We start from the raw sequence: 17029 nt of genomic DNA, 5'->3' as shown, positions 1-17029 counted from the left end.
GTTACCATATAGAGAAAAAAATATCATATACCCATGATTTCCTTCTAACATAGTGGAGAATTTGATTTTTTTTATTTCTGCATGCATATTTGATGAACCATTGCTCTTTCTGAATTCCCAAAAGAGAGTGTTTGATCTAGTAGTCTTTCTGCTGTAAAATTTAAGTAGACCGACAAATTATGTAATCATCCTGCTCAACTATACTCCAATTTTTTTTTTTTATTGTATGTCTAGATGCCTCCTCTCTCGAACACCTTTTCTGTTGAGTAGTCCTTGCCTCAGACTAAAGAAATAGGACAATTTCCATTTTTAACAATATTTTGTTTTGATACATGACCGTTACAGGTCATCTAAGCATGCAAGGTAATTTTTTTCAATTGTTTTTTTTTTCAATTACTTTTAGGTATTCCTTAAGCTCTTGGATGAAATCACGATAAAAGATACATGATATTAAATACCTATATGATGTTTTTGCATAACTATCCATAATAGAGGAGTTGTAGAAGTTGTAATCACCATTTTTTTGAAGTAATGGCACAATCTTTCTTTAATTTCCTTATCTTTTTAATATTCTATTATCCTCACTCTTAATACATCTAACTTCATCAATATCTTTAGTTTTCATTTCTCTGGCTTTAGCTGTTTTGTAAATTACATTCTCATCTTCTTTGAATTTGACCTGCCATATAAATTATCACAACCACATATTTAGCTTTACTAGCATTTTGCATTTTTTTGGCTTCCTTGTATTTTATAAAATCTTTGTTTCACCCTCAACCCTGATTTTATTTTTTATAAACAAACTATGATAATACCTAACTATTTTCTGAACATACATAGTTCTTATTTTTCCTTTTTCTTGCTTTCTTTTCCAGTTGTCCATCATAACTGAGGATACTTGTTATCTCATCAGGTTTAAACACAACAATGGCAATAATAATGAGTGGAAACCTAAAAGTGATTTGATTCTTAATATTATTTTTTATATAAATTGGCACAAATTATTAAGTGACTCACTATAATTAAATCAAAATGACAACTAATTTAAGCCTACACTGAAAATTCTTATCCTATATTGATGCATCAAGGGCCTCCTGTTCCAAATTCTAAACAACTGACGTTGAATGACGTTGAATATATGATCTAAAGTGTAATATCCAGAGTGGGTAAAAGAGGTTCCAACACGCATCAATAGTACACATTGAAGAAAAGGCAGGTGAATCATATATCTTGTTCTAATATTCTCCAGGTCTTCCTTTAACAAAAAATCATGGCAATTTGAAAAATATAAAAATTCTTAGAGCCAGGAAGGCTCAGAAAAGTATCCTCTCAACAAGAAAATCCAAAAGTAAACCTTGAATATCTGAACTAGGAAGGGCCTAGTCAGTATCATCATATGTACATTACCATTATTCAAAGGTAACAGAAATTATAATTGATAACTTTCAGGGTTTAGAGTAGTAGTCATACTCAGGCATAAAGATAGTCTAGTGGATGTGGTGGTGCATAAGATGCTAAAGAGGAATTTTACTGTTTTATTGAAGAATTCTGAATTCATGATGATATAGGAGTATCTCAGTGGATGGTTATACTCCCTCCTTAGCAGAGTGCAGCTGTAGCATACCAAATAGGGGACTAAGCAAATATATATGACATGGCGGACTGAGAAAATTGCAGTCTTGCATGAGAGCTGATGTGTGACATGGTTTATGCTCATCAAGGGTCAGTAGGGGCTAGGATGCCTAGAGAGGAGGACAATTATGATCGTGCATGAAAAAGAGGATAGAGAAAAAGTGAAATTAGTTGGAACGAGGGACGTCCCATTTGGTTCTTTTTGTTCTGAATGAACAGAGGGGAGCTTCTAGAAAGGAACCACTTAAAAATCACCCGAGAAAGCTCGGAGTGAATCTTTGTTCTAACTTCCATTTTTTAATGAGCTATAGTGTTTCACTTCATGCAACTTTAAATTGAGGATGATTTTGCAAAGAAAATAAAAGGGCAATAGGCTTCTACATACTTCTTTTAGTTGAGGGATCATATTTAAGATTCAAAGGAAAAGAAGCCACATAAGTTAATAAAATTGCAGATACATAGATATAAATGACTTTTTATGCACATCTTAAACCCATACAAATTTATAAAGTAAACTGTAAAAAGACTTAAATAGACCATAATGGGACTGAAATCAACAAATCACTTGAACAGCCAGAATTCTCTAAGAAATTAAGTTGACAAAACATACTTGATAAGAAAAAAGCATATTCAGTCAAACTGGCAACTTGTGATCCTAATATTAGTACATATACTTCTTTTCATCTAAAAGCATTCTGACTGGCTGGCATAACATAAATACATATATATATATATATATATATATATATATATATATATATATATATATACACCTAGCACCTTGCATTTGCATTCTAGTTGCAGATAAACAGTCAGATATCGCTTCCAAAGCGTTGCTTCAAAACTTCAAGCGAAGCTGATCATGGTTTTTGAGGCTCAGCCCGAGGCCTCCAGAGTCCCAGCCTATACTTTTGACTGTAATTCAAAATCAGTTTCCTCTGCATCCATAAAACCAAAAGAAAGTGAAATTACATTTCAGCAAGAACCATATTGCATATCTATCTAGAACCTAAGATACATATTAAGAAAACATAGAACACATAACAATGTTAAAGAATTGTGATTTAATAACAGCTATTTGATGGGAAAAGAGCACAAAATATCCAATCACCATAGACTGGTGTATGGACAACATCCATCTTTAGAATTCACAGCCAATTGTCAACATATACATAAGAAAATGGATCACATGAAATCTGTTCGTTCATTGAACTTTTAGGGGGCATGTAGATGCTAGGGAACGACATCCACATTACATGCACAAGCTAATTATTTTTAACTAAAGGGCCACAAGGAAGCCGGAGAAAGGGAAAAGTGGAAAATAACAGGAAAGCCATAAATCCAGATTGTGTAAAAGCCTATGTGCCGCATGTCCCCTTCAAAAACGAGTGCTTACCTTGTATAACGCTAAGACAAGTATTCCCAGCAGGCCACCCATCAAAATAACTAATGCAAAGATAATTCCCACAGAGAAAATTTCAATGTAAATACGATACATATCCATGCTATCATTGTATAGCAAGCTGGCGCATCCAAACACCTCGATGTCCTCAAATCGAACATACACACCATAAAACATAAACAGATGTGTGTATGCATATATGCACGTCGATCAATGATCGAGCCATCCAATGACAGAAATGTTAAATTAGTCAGAATAACATCTAAGATTATCAAATCACCAAGTTATTGGAAAGCCAAAAAGATTATCTAACTACTACTGATTCTCTCATAAAGAAATATAGGAACAAAAAAAAACAAGTGTGAATGCATTATGTCACATTAAGTTCTAGGCATTGCCATGAAAGAAAAAGAAAAAAAGGGTATTTTTCCAAAGTTGTCTCCATACAAAGATACTACTGATTCGGGATCTACTCCGATCTACGATTCCAAGTTTGTTTCTTCAAGTCTTCTATCTTCTCAGAAAGGTACAATTTAATTGCTTTTCTAAGTGATCACTTTACCCATAACAGCCTCAAGGAAATTAAAGAAAAGTCTGGTTTTGAGCTCCTAAAAGAAAAGAAAATCAGATTTTGGGGTTTTAGTGCAAAAGGATTTCTTCTTTCGCATCAAAACGGAACGACCATTAGAATCTTTACAAGAACAAGAAGAGAAACAAACAATAAATCGAAATTTGTTCAGAAAAAGAGAAGAAACCAAGGAATAAAAGAGAATTAGTTGCCGTACGTGTTTGCAAGGGATGCCGAGATTCTTGAGGCGGAGGGTTCTGGTTACAAGAAGCTTCTGGAAGTCCCCGATCTCTGCCTCCAGCTTCGCGACGTGGGCCTCCACCCCGTTCCCCACCCCTTTCAAGAACTCCGGGATCCCCACCTTCACTGTGCCACCGTTCGAACCCATTAAAACCCTAGAAAAACCCTAGCTACCCCAAAGACATAGAAAACCCCAAACTTTGGAGGTCGTAGTATATACCTTCGTACCGCGCGCCGTGGTAGGATCTCACGGCGGAGAGGCAGTGGAAGAGTGACGGAGGGGCAGCCGTGCTGCCTCCGCCGGCGAGTAGCCGATTCCAGCACTGGGCCACGAGCGCCATTTTCGAATCCCGCCGTCGCAATGGCAATCGAGGCGGAGGGCGAGTAAACGAGCCAAAGAGGAAGTTTGGGACCGGGTCGGATCCTTTTCAGATCCCATGTGATCCGAATCCGATACAATTAATTTATATACAGGCTATGGGCCTATGGCCAGCCCCCTTATGCCCCCTCCGGTGCCTAACACCAGCCTACTCTCTTTCCCCCAATTATCTTTAGGAACAACGACTTAAGAAACTCTAAATTATTTGAAAGTTTTTATTTTTTAAAAAAAATAATTTAATGCAATCAAATTATTGAATTTTTTAATTCATTTAATTTAGGCCCTGACTATGAATTTTGTCTTACTATCATGATGGAATTGTCATCTGACAGCCGGACAAAATTCATAGCTAAAGTTCCAATTGGACAAATTTAAAAATTTAATGACCCTATTGCACTAAATTAAAATTTTAAAAAAATTTAAAACCTTCAATGATTTTTTGCTTGATTATTTTTTATTTTTATGATACCTAATCTTTTTTTTCACCAAATACGCACTTCCTAACCTTTATGTGACCCTTTTTAGAGAAGGGCTCCGGCACAACTAGGAGGAGGGTAATGGTCTCCAAATTTGCACTAGAAGTATTATATTTAACTTTGATATGCATATTATAATGAATACCAAAGCAATCTTATCAGCATTGAGCACGGACCTTGAAGCCTTACCTTCTAAAATTGGTTACCTATGCAAACTTTGTGGCAGCCTTTGAAAGAAAGAATACATTAACTTGGAGTAAATAGGTCAACTTATTGCTACTTCCCTTTACTCTGAATAAATTACTCAATTCTAAAGCTATATTTAACAAAATTATTCCACCCTTTTTTTTAAGCCAAACCTTATTGAAGTACCCTCTTTAGCTACTTTAACCTGAGAACTACTCCACCATGTAGGCTACATTTAGAAGAGTAACAAGTTAACTAGGAGTAAATGGGTTAATTTAGATCTTATTCTATAGGATATATTTATATATATATTTAGCTTCAAGAGGTAAGTGTTAGGGATACAGTGTACTTAATGTGCATAAATTTTGGTGATTTGAATTTTATTACAAGGAAGAAATTACCCTCCCACTCTTTTGTGTTTTTAGATAGTGAATAGGAGCAAATAAGTAATTGGAGGGGATAACATTCCCTCTCTTCCAAGGCAAATCTATTTCACCCAAATAGTGGGAAAAAATTATACCATTTACAGCCTAGTTATCTCCTCCCACGGCATAAACATATTCTCCCCTCCCTTTTGGTTGCTTGGCAAGATATTCTCCCACTTTGGGCAGCTATCCTCCACTCTCATTCCTCCGGGACACTAGTCATTTATGGAGAAGCCTGCTCGAAGTAGTATATCTGAAAAATTGCAGTCGCATACGGCCTCGTGCATGCTCAAAATGGTAGAAGGCTTCTATATTCTCTATAAATGGGCACCGTAATTAAGCACAATGACCATTGAGATCATTTGATGGTCTAACTTAGCATTGAACATTAGAAGTTTGGTTTGAATTTTGCATGGATCGGTTTTTCTTTTTTGGTTCTTGCTTTGGATATTCTAAATAGATAATTTGGTTGTAGATTAAACAGTTGAGCAATACGATGTCAGCCTGAACTGATCTATATATTATACAGAATTATAAACAATTTTATAATTCGTCATAGACTCAATAGTTTATACTAATTACTGTTTTGTTGAATGGAAACTTGGATGCTCACTTAGTTTTTTGGATTTTAATATTGGATAATGTTGGAAAAGATCATCTAGCGTCATTCACTAGCACTTAGTGGACACTTTAAAATAAAATCATAAAATCAATAAATCATTAAGCTAACATTTTTTCAATCTTTAAGTAACTTGGAGAACAATCCAAACTAACAAAATTTTAGCTTGGTTGGTTGGGTTCTATTCCAAAGTTGGTTTGATTTTGCTTCTAAAAATCTAGAATTGATTGCGATTGTTTTGGTCCAGGTAGCTAATATTCATGGAGAGCAGTGTTCTGATGACACGAAAATCTCACAGAAAAAAGTTTCATGGAGGTGTTGCCTGTCCACCAGATCGGTTTACTAACAATCATTAATTTAGTACAATAAACTAAAATTTACTAGTGAAAATATCAAACCAAAACATAAATGAAATTAGAGAATATAGTCTGATAAAATAGTTTTAAAATAATAATTTTGTAGTGGCCAATATGTCACGATTTCTTAGTTTACATAATTGATATTGAACAAAAAGTTGATATATTTTCTATTACTCATATAACTGAGATCTGAGCCTAGATCATGGCCAATATATAGATACCAGCCGAGATGAAAACTTTGGTCTGGCCTTGGAGAGGTTGTTCAAAGAGAGGGAGCCATTGGGGTGATCGTTTTATTGGCTTGTTTGAGCCCCCCAATCACCGTCATCACCATTGCCAAACCTCGACAACCTTCAGTTCAAGAGTATTACATAGCTTTCGTATCAACGTCATCAACAACAAACTTTTTGAGAAAAAGGATAGAAAATTCCCCCCGTTTTATCGAGAAAATAGAACGAAGCCGGTACACCTCAAAATTCAATAGGAGAAACTTTTAATTCAGCAGGACCTAATGATGATATCAATAACAGGAGGATGGAATGTGTTGGTTAGAACTCAGAGCTCAAGCATGTAGCTACAGATTGTACGCAAATGAAATGAACAAACTGCCAGCCATTTAACAATGCATCAAACCATCAATGATTCCATGAACTCAAATCCGGCAAACTTCCAGACAGAATTTTCCGTAAGAAAGTTGACACTCGATACACAGAAAGTTAACATCTACTGAAGAGAATTCTGCATGGGATTAATGGAAGCCGGAGACCGAGAATTTTCCATTAGAAAGCTGCCAGTATAAACAGACAAAGTAACATCTACCGAACAGAATTCTGCATGTGATCTATGGAAGTCGATATTAGTTTCACAACAAAAATTCAGCATCTCAGCCACTCTGAGGTCAAAATATTAGCCACCAAGAAGGTCACACAAGCAACCTACATTCAAAAGTGAAGACTACTGGGAAGGTGCAAGGTGTGTCAGCTGGAGAATACCGCTACCCATTGGTGGGTTGCTATGGTTGCTATTTTGATCATCAGCAGCAAGCCAGCACATACTCTGGCTGCATGCATCTGGCTCAGTTGGCACCAAACTGGAGCAAGTCAGGGGGCCGGACGGTCCAGAACTAGTAGGAAGCTGCAAGAGGTTGTGAAGGAGAGAAGATGGCATGAGAGTTGGCCGCTGTGAGATCGATGAGCTGCTGAGAGTGAGCTGGTTGCTGCTGGCCTGAAGGGATTGCTTGATCCGTCTTGCAGATGCTCCAATGGGTAGGTCTGTACTTGCAATAGCTTCCACATCATATCGACTAAGCTCAAAGTTGGTAACAGCTCCGGCACCTCTGAACTTGATTGCAGCAACATCATAGGCCTCAGCAGCTTCTTCTTCCGTGGCTGAGGGAACATATAATAAGTTTAATGCAAACTCAAAAGAAAAACAAACAAAACAACCCAAAAAAAAAGGAAAAAACATATGCTAATAGGTCTTGTAAAATAGACTATATTAGACAGTATAGGGATAATGAAAACTACTTCAGACAGGTAAGCATTCTAACCACCCATCAATCCATCATCATCATCATCATCATCATGCATCACAAACACAGGCACACATACAGACATGCATGCGCGCGCGCGCGCACATACATGAACAAGCTACAAGCAACTCAGTATATGATGACGTTTCAGTTAGACTCTGTCAAAATAGGCATGATGATTTACTCTGCAATCAGACTCACAAAATGTTCCTAGGTAGAGATCTTTGTTGCCTGCAACACGGCCTATCCTTGCTTGCCAACGCCCATGTTGGTGATGCCTAACAAATCACAGCAAGCCACCGTCATTATGCACATCATAAAATAAAATCATGCGACATGCACAATGGCAAGCAGTACCATGCGACGGTATGACACTGATACCCCGACAAGCACCATATTTTTTCGTCTCGAGTCTTACCTTGTCACTCCTCTGTAGATAGATGCTCCCCTCGAAAAACCACTGCTTTTTCTGGAAATTTTTCCCAACAGAAAATAACTAGATAAGAATCTGCATTATTTATCCTCTCACTAGCAGTTAGCTATGGATAGGTAATATGGCTACCTTCTTAGAGATGCAATAAACTCTTGCTTGGACATGGCCTTCATCTCCTCAATTTCCCTGCTGTAAATTTTTACCTAGAAAAGGATATTGCACCAGGTTCTTAGTCATAAAAACAGATAACTTCAGGAGACGGGCCTTTTTGGTAAAATTCTCGCATAATGAGACCTAGACAAAGCAAAAATCTAGTCACTTTGTTAAGGCTTTAGATACAGATTTAACACAGAGGGTCACAAACTAACTCCTAAACATCGGTGAAACCAAAAACAGATTTGGCATTAAAAAGAGAAAATCTAGCCATGCCGAAACCAGGGCAAAAGTACTTTCCACCTTTCAGTCTTCCGACAAAGTTAATGATTGTTGCTAAACAATGAGATAAGAAATTATTGCTAGTTAGACAGTACCGGAAAGTTTGTAGTTGCAGTAGGACCCCAATATTTCAAAGCTGCAAGATCATAGGCCCTTGCTGCTTTTTCTTCATTGTCATATCCACCTACATCATGTCAATAGAGTCAACCCGCACATATATTCAAATTAGAAGTTGCTGAAATTGGAATTGAAAATATATGTTGCTTACCTAAGTACACTGAGCAATCCGCAAAATCAGGACCAACATGGAATGCATGTCCATGCAAAAGAGAACATAAAATTCATATGAGCCGAATAGTAACTAAGGTACCAAATTCAATTTAGATCAGCCAGAACCAGACAATAGAGAAAAAAAAGTTTCGAGTAGGAGTACAAAAAGAACTGAAAAACAATTGTGGAAATCTGTGGATTTTCTGTTTCCCTAAGCACAATTTGACATTTTCTTGTTACTTTGATTAAACTCTCGATAATATAGAGGCATGAGACATGAAAAGATTTTGCTTTTAGCTGTAGCAGCTTGAGTGAATAATATAAGAGGAGCCTTACAAACCCCTTTTTTTCAAACTTTGAGAACAAAAACTGTGGAGCTATGGTTTCTTGCTTTGTCCGACATCTGAGAAAAATGATAAAGTTATGATTAGGGCTGCAATTTGATTAGGTTGGGTCCGGTTTAGGATTCGCCCTAACCCAACCTGACCTCTATTTCTCCCAACCCAACCTTGGGTTGGGATATCTGCAAACAAACCCCAACTTAAAATAAGTCAGGTCCGGTTGGGCTAGTGTAGAGATAGGCTAGGTCAGGTTGGATCAAGTCCTGTTGCACAGGTAATTTAAGCTTGGAGAAAGTTTTTGGCCATTTTTGTTAGGTTAGTATTTGTTGGGATTTTATTTGGGTGCACTTACCCAAGGGCTAAAAGAATATAGTTAAATGAAACGTGTAAATATTTCATGTAAAACATAAATATAAATTGAATTAATTTTCAGGTTGGGCCAGGATGCATTGGTTCTGGCAGGGTTTGTTGGGGTTTAGATTGAGTTAAGCTCGAGCATAACCCAACACAACTTGGTTTGGATTGGGATTTTTTTGGGCCAGGGTCCAACCCAACTCAAGGAGTTGGACTAGTTGGGTTCAAGTTGAGCTCAAACCCAAGCTGTTCCCCTAGTCATAGAGCTTCATAATTCATGTGCCTTTTTGATGCATGCTAGTGCCTTAGTAGTTAATCACACCCGTAATTGTTGCGAACTGGTAAGAGCTGACTCCATGTTATATGGTCCTATTCCAATGTACAGCATTAGGAATAAAGAACACTATGGATATCACAATTACTATAGGATATTTCTATTGCTCATTTTATGTATTCGTAGATGTCTTTATTCACTTATTCCTAAATCACCATGCAGATTTAGACTGGGAGGTACTACCACAATAAGCAGGGAAGTCAGAAAACTACACAAGCTGCAAATTTAAAAGCTATTATATCTTCCAAAAGCACCCCTATTCTTGCATCTATAAAAAGAAGAATGCAAACTATAAAGGTCCGGACTTTTGGGGATGCGCTAAGGATCACTGATTGCCAAAAGCAAAAAGGTGTTACCACTGGGGCAAGCCCCAGTCACGATCACATTCTTTGCTGAACAGATACATGGCACCAATTCAATGAGCCATTTTATAATACATATACATACATACATACATATATGTATGTATATACTACGGAGTCAAGAATAAGTGCAGCAATCAAGTAAGCAATTTCCAAGACTTGATATTCAAGACTCCATCTATAGATATTCGAAACTCCATAGATATGTATGTAGATAGCTACCTTTATAAGAGAAGTGAGTCGAGGTAAGTATCACAAATATGTACATAGTGGAGAAAGTAACCATGTTTTATATGAATTACAATATGGAAAATCTACATGGTCCATTAAACTGCTCGAATCCTATTTTCTCCGATCTTTAGTGATATGCCTCTAAACCGGCTACAGCTCACCAGAAGGTCCAACTAATTAAAACACGCCACGATGCCAATATGTAGTAGATCGGGAGCAACCACTAGACAGGCCCAACACCATATTGCCAAGCTTGCATATCAGGAGCTTCCCATAGTTGGCCACATCCTAATCGAAGAATCTAGTGATCATCAAGATCTCACCAATGTCATAAGTAGGACGTCATCTGCGTGCGAAGCATTCACGCCCGATGCCTATGTCGTACTTAAGTTAGTCGCTTTTGGTCGATCCACATACTCTAATTTTCTGGTGGTAGGTAAGCTCATCCATCGAACATACACAAAAAGAGAGGACAAAGGAGGTAAACAAAAGGAACGCTCGCACAGACTAAACGACAACCTTCTCCTATTTTCTGGTTATCACACCGAGTTAGGTATCGGAGGGTCTCCGTCGGATACATTTCGACTAGAGAACTTCTTTGCTTTGTGCTGTTTCAGGCCGGAGTGCCGCCTTTCGATGAGAATCTCGGCTACAGTGACCAAGCACCTCTCGCCCTTTTCAATTCTGACTAGAGCAGCCGGCCACCAAGCTCTCTAGCATTGTCGCGCTTTTCGTCCCAATGCCAAAAGCTAGTCAATTCTCAGCGGCAACGCTCAGAACCAATAAGATCGACCATACATTAATTATTTCCGAGCACAACTTTGGAAAATTATTTCCAAGCATAGCTTTAGCAAGGTTGCCGGGCTCCCCCAGCTGCTCTTTAACCAAGGAAGGCATTACATATTGCAGTTACTCTTGACAAGAAATTGAGGAAAGCTCCTACTAACTAATAATTGATAGGGGTCCTAAAAGAAAAATCTGCATAAAGTCCAAGGTTTGCTCCAACTACCATCCGGAAAGTTGCGCAGAGGATAGCACAACAAAATAATAAAGCAATGTAATCTTATCACAATCTAATGAAGGGACATATAGGAAACCATGGGCTCGGCTTCAGCAGTCAAAGATACTGGTTGGGGCAATGTACACTTGACCATGAACGCCAAAGGACCACAGTGTACTTCGAGCCGCAGCAGCTCGCAGAAGGGACACTTGATCCTACCCCCGTGTCGTCACATCACTCCCCGTATCAACCCCCAGCCTCCCCCCCGACCAGCCAAAAGGCTTTATGATGAGAACTTTGACGGAGGCTTTATCAAATATCAATTCTCCATCCTACACTTTGTCTAAGGCACCCCATACAGCAACCAGCGTTCCTCCGTGACGTGCCAGGCATCCATTGGCACATGACAGAGGGGCCCCACCACTCAACGCACTACCGACTTGACCATATAAATATATAATCATAAACTACGTATAAAAAAATCAAATACGAGCACGGATAAAGTCTGCCTCACAAAAAATCAACATAAACCGTACCATCTCACAAGTACACCAATATTAACTACTGTAGAGCAACTGGCAAAGAAAAAAGAACTGCCATTAAAGAGTAGGGTACTATTTATATGATACTTCTACAAGGACTAAGGTTGTACCTGGCAAGTATAGTATTTAAATCCCTACAGGCACAAAAAATAATTTAAAAACTTAGTTGAAGATTTGAAATTAAGAAAAATAAATAAAAATTCACAAAAAAGGGGTTTCCCAATTCCACATCGGTTCCATGCACCCCAGACAAAGCTTTATTTATTTAAGCCCCCGGAGGTAGGTGGGGGTGACAGAGACAGTGGCAGGCAGTCTCGTCAAAACCCCATCCTTTCCCCCTGTTTTTATCCCCAAGCGGCGGCATCTCACAGAAAGCGAAAGCGCTGCTCTCCCGTACCCAAATATATCATCACGAGAGAGAGAGAGAGAGAGAGAGAGAGAGAGAGAGAGAGAGAGCGAGCCGCGGGGGCGGAGGGGGAGGAAAGAGAGGCGGGAGCTCGCTGGTATGCTTTTAATGCAACTGGAACGTAGGAAATCAGGTTCGCAAGTGCGTACCTTGCCTGCCCTTCCGCTTCTGCCCATCGCGCCGGCACGTGTTGTCCCACAAGTGGGCCTCATACCGGCCCGTCCACCTGTGCCTGCCAAAACCAGCACACGTGCGCCACGGCACGTCACCCCTCTGACGCTTCCGCCAAACCGACTCTCCTACTCGTAATTACTGGATGAACATTCCAGTACGCTAACAAAATTGTCGCTTAATTAAACATGTACCTGGTCACCCCTCGGTAGACCGACGTCCTCTGGCACGACCCGACCGCCGCCGCTGGCGTCGTCGCCGCCGCCTTCCTCGCCGCAGCTCCCCCGGACCTTCCCGCCGCCGGCAAAGCCGGCGTAACCGGCCGTGGGAAGGCCGAGATGGCGAACTCCGTTCCGCGCTCCGGCGAGAAGCCGCCGAACTGGTTCGCGGGCGCTGAAGCGGAGTCGTTCACCTCCGAGCTCGCCACGTTGCCGGGGAGCGCCAGGGCGCCTAGATGGCTGGGGTTCGGCGGGATCGGGTTCTGGGGACGATCATGCACCGCGCGGAGGGACGATGAATCCTGGGCGTTGGTCAGGGTGTCGGAGCACGGGTTCGCCGGTGACGATCGCTGCCCGCCGAGCACGTCCTCGAGCTTTGGCGCCTGGAGCAAGAACTGGAAGTGACCGATCTGATCGTAGCTACAAGGGCGCAGGAGCATTTCCATGGGAGAGTAGGAGAACGAGATCCAGTTGTTCGCCGGCACCATATTGAGCTACCTGACACAAACAAAGAGATAGAGAGCCTAGCATTTACGAATCGTTGAAAGCGTTTGATTAAATACCTCACGGGCTTTCAAGAAACCTTCAAGCCATGATGGGTTCAAGAAAGGCTCCGCTTCCTCGTTCTCCACGCTCAGTTCCACCTCCACTTATAGGCCGACCCAAGCGAGAGCTAGAGAAAGAGATACAAGGTTAGCGTTTGTACGGGAGGCTTTCCGTAGCGGCGAGAAGAGAGAGAGAGAGAGAGAGGAGTACTGGAAAGATAGGAGAGACAGAAGGAGCCCTTTTTCCTCACATCTTTTTCTTGCGTCTCCACAATTCTCTCCCACTGTGGTCAAGAGCTCTGACCAGCTTCGCGGATATTCGGGCGGCGAACGAAAGAGAGAGGAACCGAGCCCCAGGCTAGAAAGAGAGAGAGAGAGCGATGAAAGGGTGTGGAGTGAAGGCTTTATACTCTAGGCGGAGGGAAGACGTGGGCGGTATAACTGAGGATGGTGACAGAGACGGAAATGGGGCTCCGCTTCGGACGGGAAAATCAAAGAGGAGAACGGATTCTCCGTTACCAATCCTCCATTAGATGAGACCTTCTCTCTGTCGAGAAATTACACCCTACACTGCGTGGACCAGCCGTACATGCAGCCGATCACAGCCGCTTATTTTTATCAGCCTCATTTATCAAATGCTCGTCTCCTGCAGAAACAGGCGGCTATAATTTTGCATGCATGTCCACATGGTATATAAAATACGGATATAATTTCTCTCTCTCCATTATGGTCCTCTCTCATCCTCGTTCGTTCATTTCGCATTTCTCCTTCTATCTCCTCCTATCGTCCTTCTCTTTTTTTTTTTATTTTTTTTTTAAAAGAAAGAAAAGAGCAAATTTTTGGCGATTCAATCTCAATATAAAAATTAAGAATTGAGCGTGCATATAATTAACGAGATATACTTTTATATATCATTGGGATTATAAAAAATATTACATCTCCTATGTTGCTATAATAATTACATAATTATAAAAAAATTGTATAATTTATTGCTAGGTTCACGGAGATCTAAAGAATTATTTTGATCTCTTTAGAGCGTCGCAGTCTAATTACTTGATAAATTGGTAAAAATTCGAAGAATCATTTTCAAGTTTATTTGGCCAACTTCTTACCAAATTCATTCTCTTCTTCCTTTGCCCGTCCCTCTCCGTATCATTGCTACCATAGCCAACCTTGCTAGCCGCATCGAGGTTGAGGTTCTAATCATGAGCTTGAACTACATCTTTAACGACTAGCCAAAATTGAGTTAGAAGATCGAGATCGAGGTGCTAGAGATATCTTTATTGAACTAGATCAAAACACCACTTCTTGATCCACTTACGTCGACCATGACCGCATCCATAGCCATATGGTCTTAAGACTCAATTTTTTAAAATTCCTGGTAGTGGGTGGAGAAGAGGGAGGAGGAGGGAGGCCTTGATTTTATTTTTTTTTTTACATTGGGAGAGACCTCGATTTTTTTTTTTATATAACATTGGGAGAGACCTCGACGAAACTAACGGAGAGAAATCGCCGTTTCGTTCGACGCCAGGGAGAGAAGTGGGGCTTGGTCAGATAGATAGCGTGGACGAATAACAGAGGATTCGAACTCAGCAACCAAACCGGAAGTGGGATCGGGTCCGGATTGGGGCGCTGACGCATTAATAACGGCGAGCGGATACAGGTGGCATTAAAGAAAATGATGATGCCGCACGCCCACACCATTCTTTTTTCCCTTGGCGCCTTGCTACCGACCTTCTGGCTCCATCCCTCCTTTAATTAATCAGCCGCTCATGCTTCCATACGAGTTAGTTACGCCCCTCGTTCGCAACCTTCTCGTCCCCCTCCAGAGCCACGCGATGAACGTGGCACGCCGTGATTCGTGATCAGCAGCACGAATAATGAAGTCTAACGTGTAGCACCTTTTCTGGCTCGGCGAAAATAAAACGTGCGTTGAGTTGCGGACGAAACCGGCGTCTATTTTGGTTCTTTGTCCCACGGCTCCCGTTTGGAGCGTAATTTCGTCTTTCAGAAAATTGCAGCACAGCGAACAGATATATAAACCAATCGGAGCTGTCTAAAGATGGAATTAGGGGATCAGCTGCGAGGAAACCGGTTTTGTTGGCGTCGTTTTGGTTGGATATTGTGTGTTTGATGTGAGAGGTAAGATACAGGGAAGCTGCAAAACCGGAGCCGAGAAGTCCCGGCTTTCCCGCTGCAGTGACGCAGGGGAGGGTTGTTTGGTTACGTGTTTCTGTGGAAATTACAACCATCGCCCCGATGACTCTGTTACGAGGACGTATTCGTCACCTCACCTCCAATGTCTATCGTTGCATGAGAAGTGCACTGTATGTGTGAGAAGTACACTGTGCATGCACTCCAGGGAATCACGGGCTTTTGGAGCTGGTCTAGCTAATGTATGGGATCATGGCAACCTTGCTGCCCCACAAGTCATGATGCGGGTTGCATGGCCAAAAGCATAAACCTGTTCCCGGTATAGCATGTCATTCGTAAGTTTTGAGTTCAAAATTTACCGAAAGTTTCGGTATATCGGAACCATATGATGCTGATCAGGAGCTCATCCTGCCATGTTGTCACATCCTTTGTGCATGGTTACACATTGGTCCATACAACTGGCCATCCTAATTTGGAGCGGACGGTATGGTTGGTGGAGTCCAACAAAAGCATGATTGGGCTCATCCTAACTAAGTGCATGCTTGGATTTTTTATAGGATTGGGATGAAAATTCCGAAGGATCTATCAATTGCGCTAGTACAATTAGCAAGATTACAGGATTTGGAGTGGACTGACCTGAATCCTATGTGAAGAAAAAAAAATCTTCCTTGGTTCTTTTCTTTCTCCTTTTGGGATTCGGTCAGACCACTCCAAAATTATTTCTAGAGGTGGCAAAGTATAACCCAACCCGCCAACCCGACCCGTGTTCGACCCGCCATAAACAGGTTTGGGTTTGGCCTAAACAGGTTCGGGTCATAAACAGGTTGACCCGTTTAACCTGTTTATTAATTGGGTCGGATACGGGTTTTAGATATCTGACCCGCTTAACCCGTTTAACCCGTTTAATATTTGTTGGATCAAATTTTCTGGCCCAAAAAAAGCCCGCACGCCGCTCGGCCCAATTTCACCGTGACCTCCTTTCTCCCTAGGGATTTCCCCGATTTTATTTCAATTTCACCCACAGTGTCCCTCTCCCGACTCCCGGTCTCCCCTCTCCTTCGCCCTCTTTGGATTCTTCACCTCCGCCCTCCCCTCGCCTCTCCTCCAGACCTCCGCCTCCGCCCTCTCCGGATTCTTCGCCTCCGCCCTCCCCTCGCCTCTCCTCCGGACATCCGCCTCCGCCCTCTCCTCCCCCTGCCGACTACTTCCGTCTCCTCGTCAACGGCGACGACAGCAGGGACCCGAGCAAGCCCACGGACTGCGATGGAGGTAACGACGCAGCAACTCAAGGGTTTCGCGATCCGGGGGACAGTCTCCATCTACTTGGCGAGATCGATCTCGTAGCTCTAGAGCCGAGGCTTGGAGGGATCATCCGGGTTCCAGGCTTCCAGTGGTAGATGGAGAAGGTCCTCATCC

General features: G+C 41.2%; 2 protein-coding genes across 2 annotated transcripts; both read right to left on the bottom strand.

Moving 5' to 3' along the window:
• Window positions 1–2091: 2091 nt before the first annotated feature.
• LOC103701012 (uncharacterized) lies at window positions 2092–4226 on the bottom strand. Its single transcript, XM_008782940.6, has 3 exons — window positions 4063–4226; window positions 3820–3968; window positions 2092–2570 (listed from the first exon to the last, which is right to left on the bottom strand). Exons 1-3 carry the CDS (start codon window positions 4181–4183, stop codon window positions 2493–2495), a joined length of 348 nt encoding a protein of 115 aa, XP_008781162.3. The 5' UTR covers window positions 4184–4226; the 3' UTR covers window positions 2092–2492.
• Window positions 4227–6901: 2675 nt separating this feature from the next.
• LOC103701013 (uncharacterized) lies at window positions 6902–14078 on the bottom strand. The gene is made up of 10 exons (XM_008782941.6): window positions 13671–14078; window positions 13478–13587; window positions 12891–13412; window positions 12675–12757; window positions 8954–8962; window positions 8781–8869; window positions 8380–8453; window positions 8236–8286; window positions 8019–8095; window positions 6902–7674 (listed from the first exon to the last, which is right to left on the bottom strand). The coding sequence occupies exons 3-10, from the start codon at window positions 13400–13402 to the stop codon at window positions 7241–7243; spliced, it is 1329 nt and encodes a 442-aa protein (XP_008781163.5). The 5' UTR covers window positions 13403–13412; window positions 13478–13587; window positions 13671–14078; the 3' UTR covers window positions 6902–7240.
• Window positions 14079–17029: the final 2951 nt, after the last annotated feature.

The sequence above is a fragment of the Phoenix dactylifera genome, chromosome 8 (assembly GCF_051530095.1).
Source record: "Phoenix dactylifera cultivar Ajwa chromosome 8, Ajwa_hap1_PhDact_Kaust_v1.1, whole genome shotgun sequence".
In the NCBI taxonomy this organism is placed as follows: Eukaryota; Viridiplantae; Streptophyta; class Magnoliopsida; order Arecales; family Arecaceae; genus Phoenix; species Phoenix dactylifera.
The sequence above is the reverse complement of the archived record's forward strand: the minus strand, read 5'-3'. Positions and strand labels throughout refer to the sequence as shown.

Excerpts from the sequence above, each read along its gene's own strand:
- LOC103701012 (XM_008782940.6), bottom strand. The coding sequence starts at position 4,183 with ATGGCGCTCGTGGCCCAGTGCTGGAATCGGCTACTCGCCGGCGGAGGC. Across the intron at positions 3,969-4,062 it reads CCACGGCGCGCGGTACGAAG|TGAAGGTGGGGATCCCGGAG; the intron begins GTATATACTACG and ends ACGGTGGCACAG. Across the intron at positions 2,571-3,819 it reads TCGGCATCCCTTGCAAACAC|AGGAAACTGATTTTGAATTA; the intron begins GTACGGCAACTA and ends TTATGGATGCAG.
- LOC103701013 (XM_008782941.6), bottom strand. The coding sequence starts at position 13,402 with ATGGTGCCGGCGAACAACTGGATCTCGTTCTCCTACTCTCCCATGGAA. Across the intron at positions 12,758-12,890 it reads GTCTACCGAGGGGTGACCAG|GCACAGGTGGACGGGCCGGT; the intron begins GTACATGTTTAA and ends TGGTTTTGGCAG. Across the intron at positions 7,675-8,018 it reads TCTCTACCTAGGAACATTTT|CCACGGAAGAAGAAGCTGCT; the intron begins GTGAGTCTGATT and ends ATGTTCCCTCAG.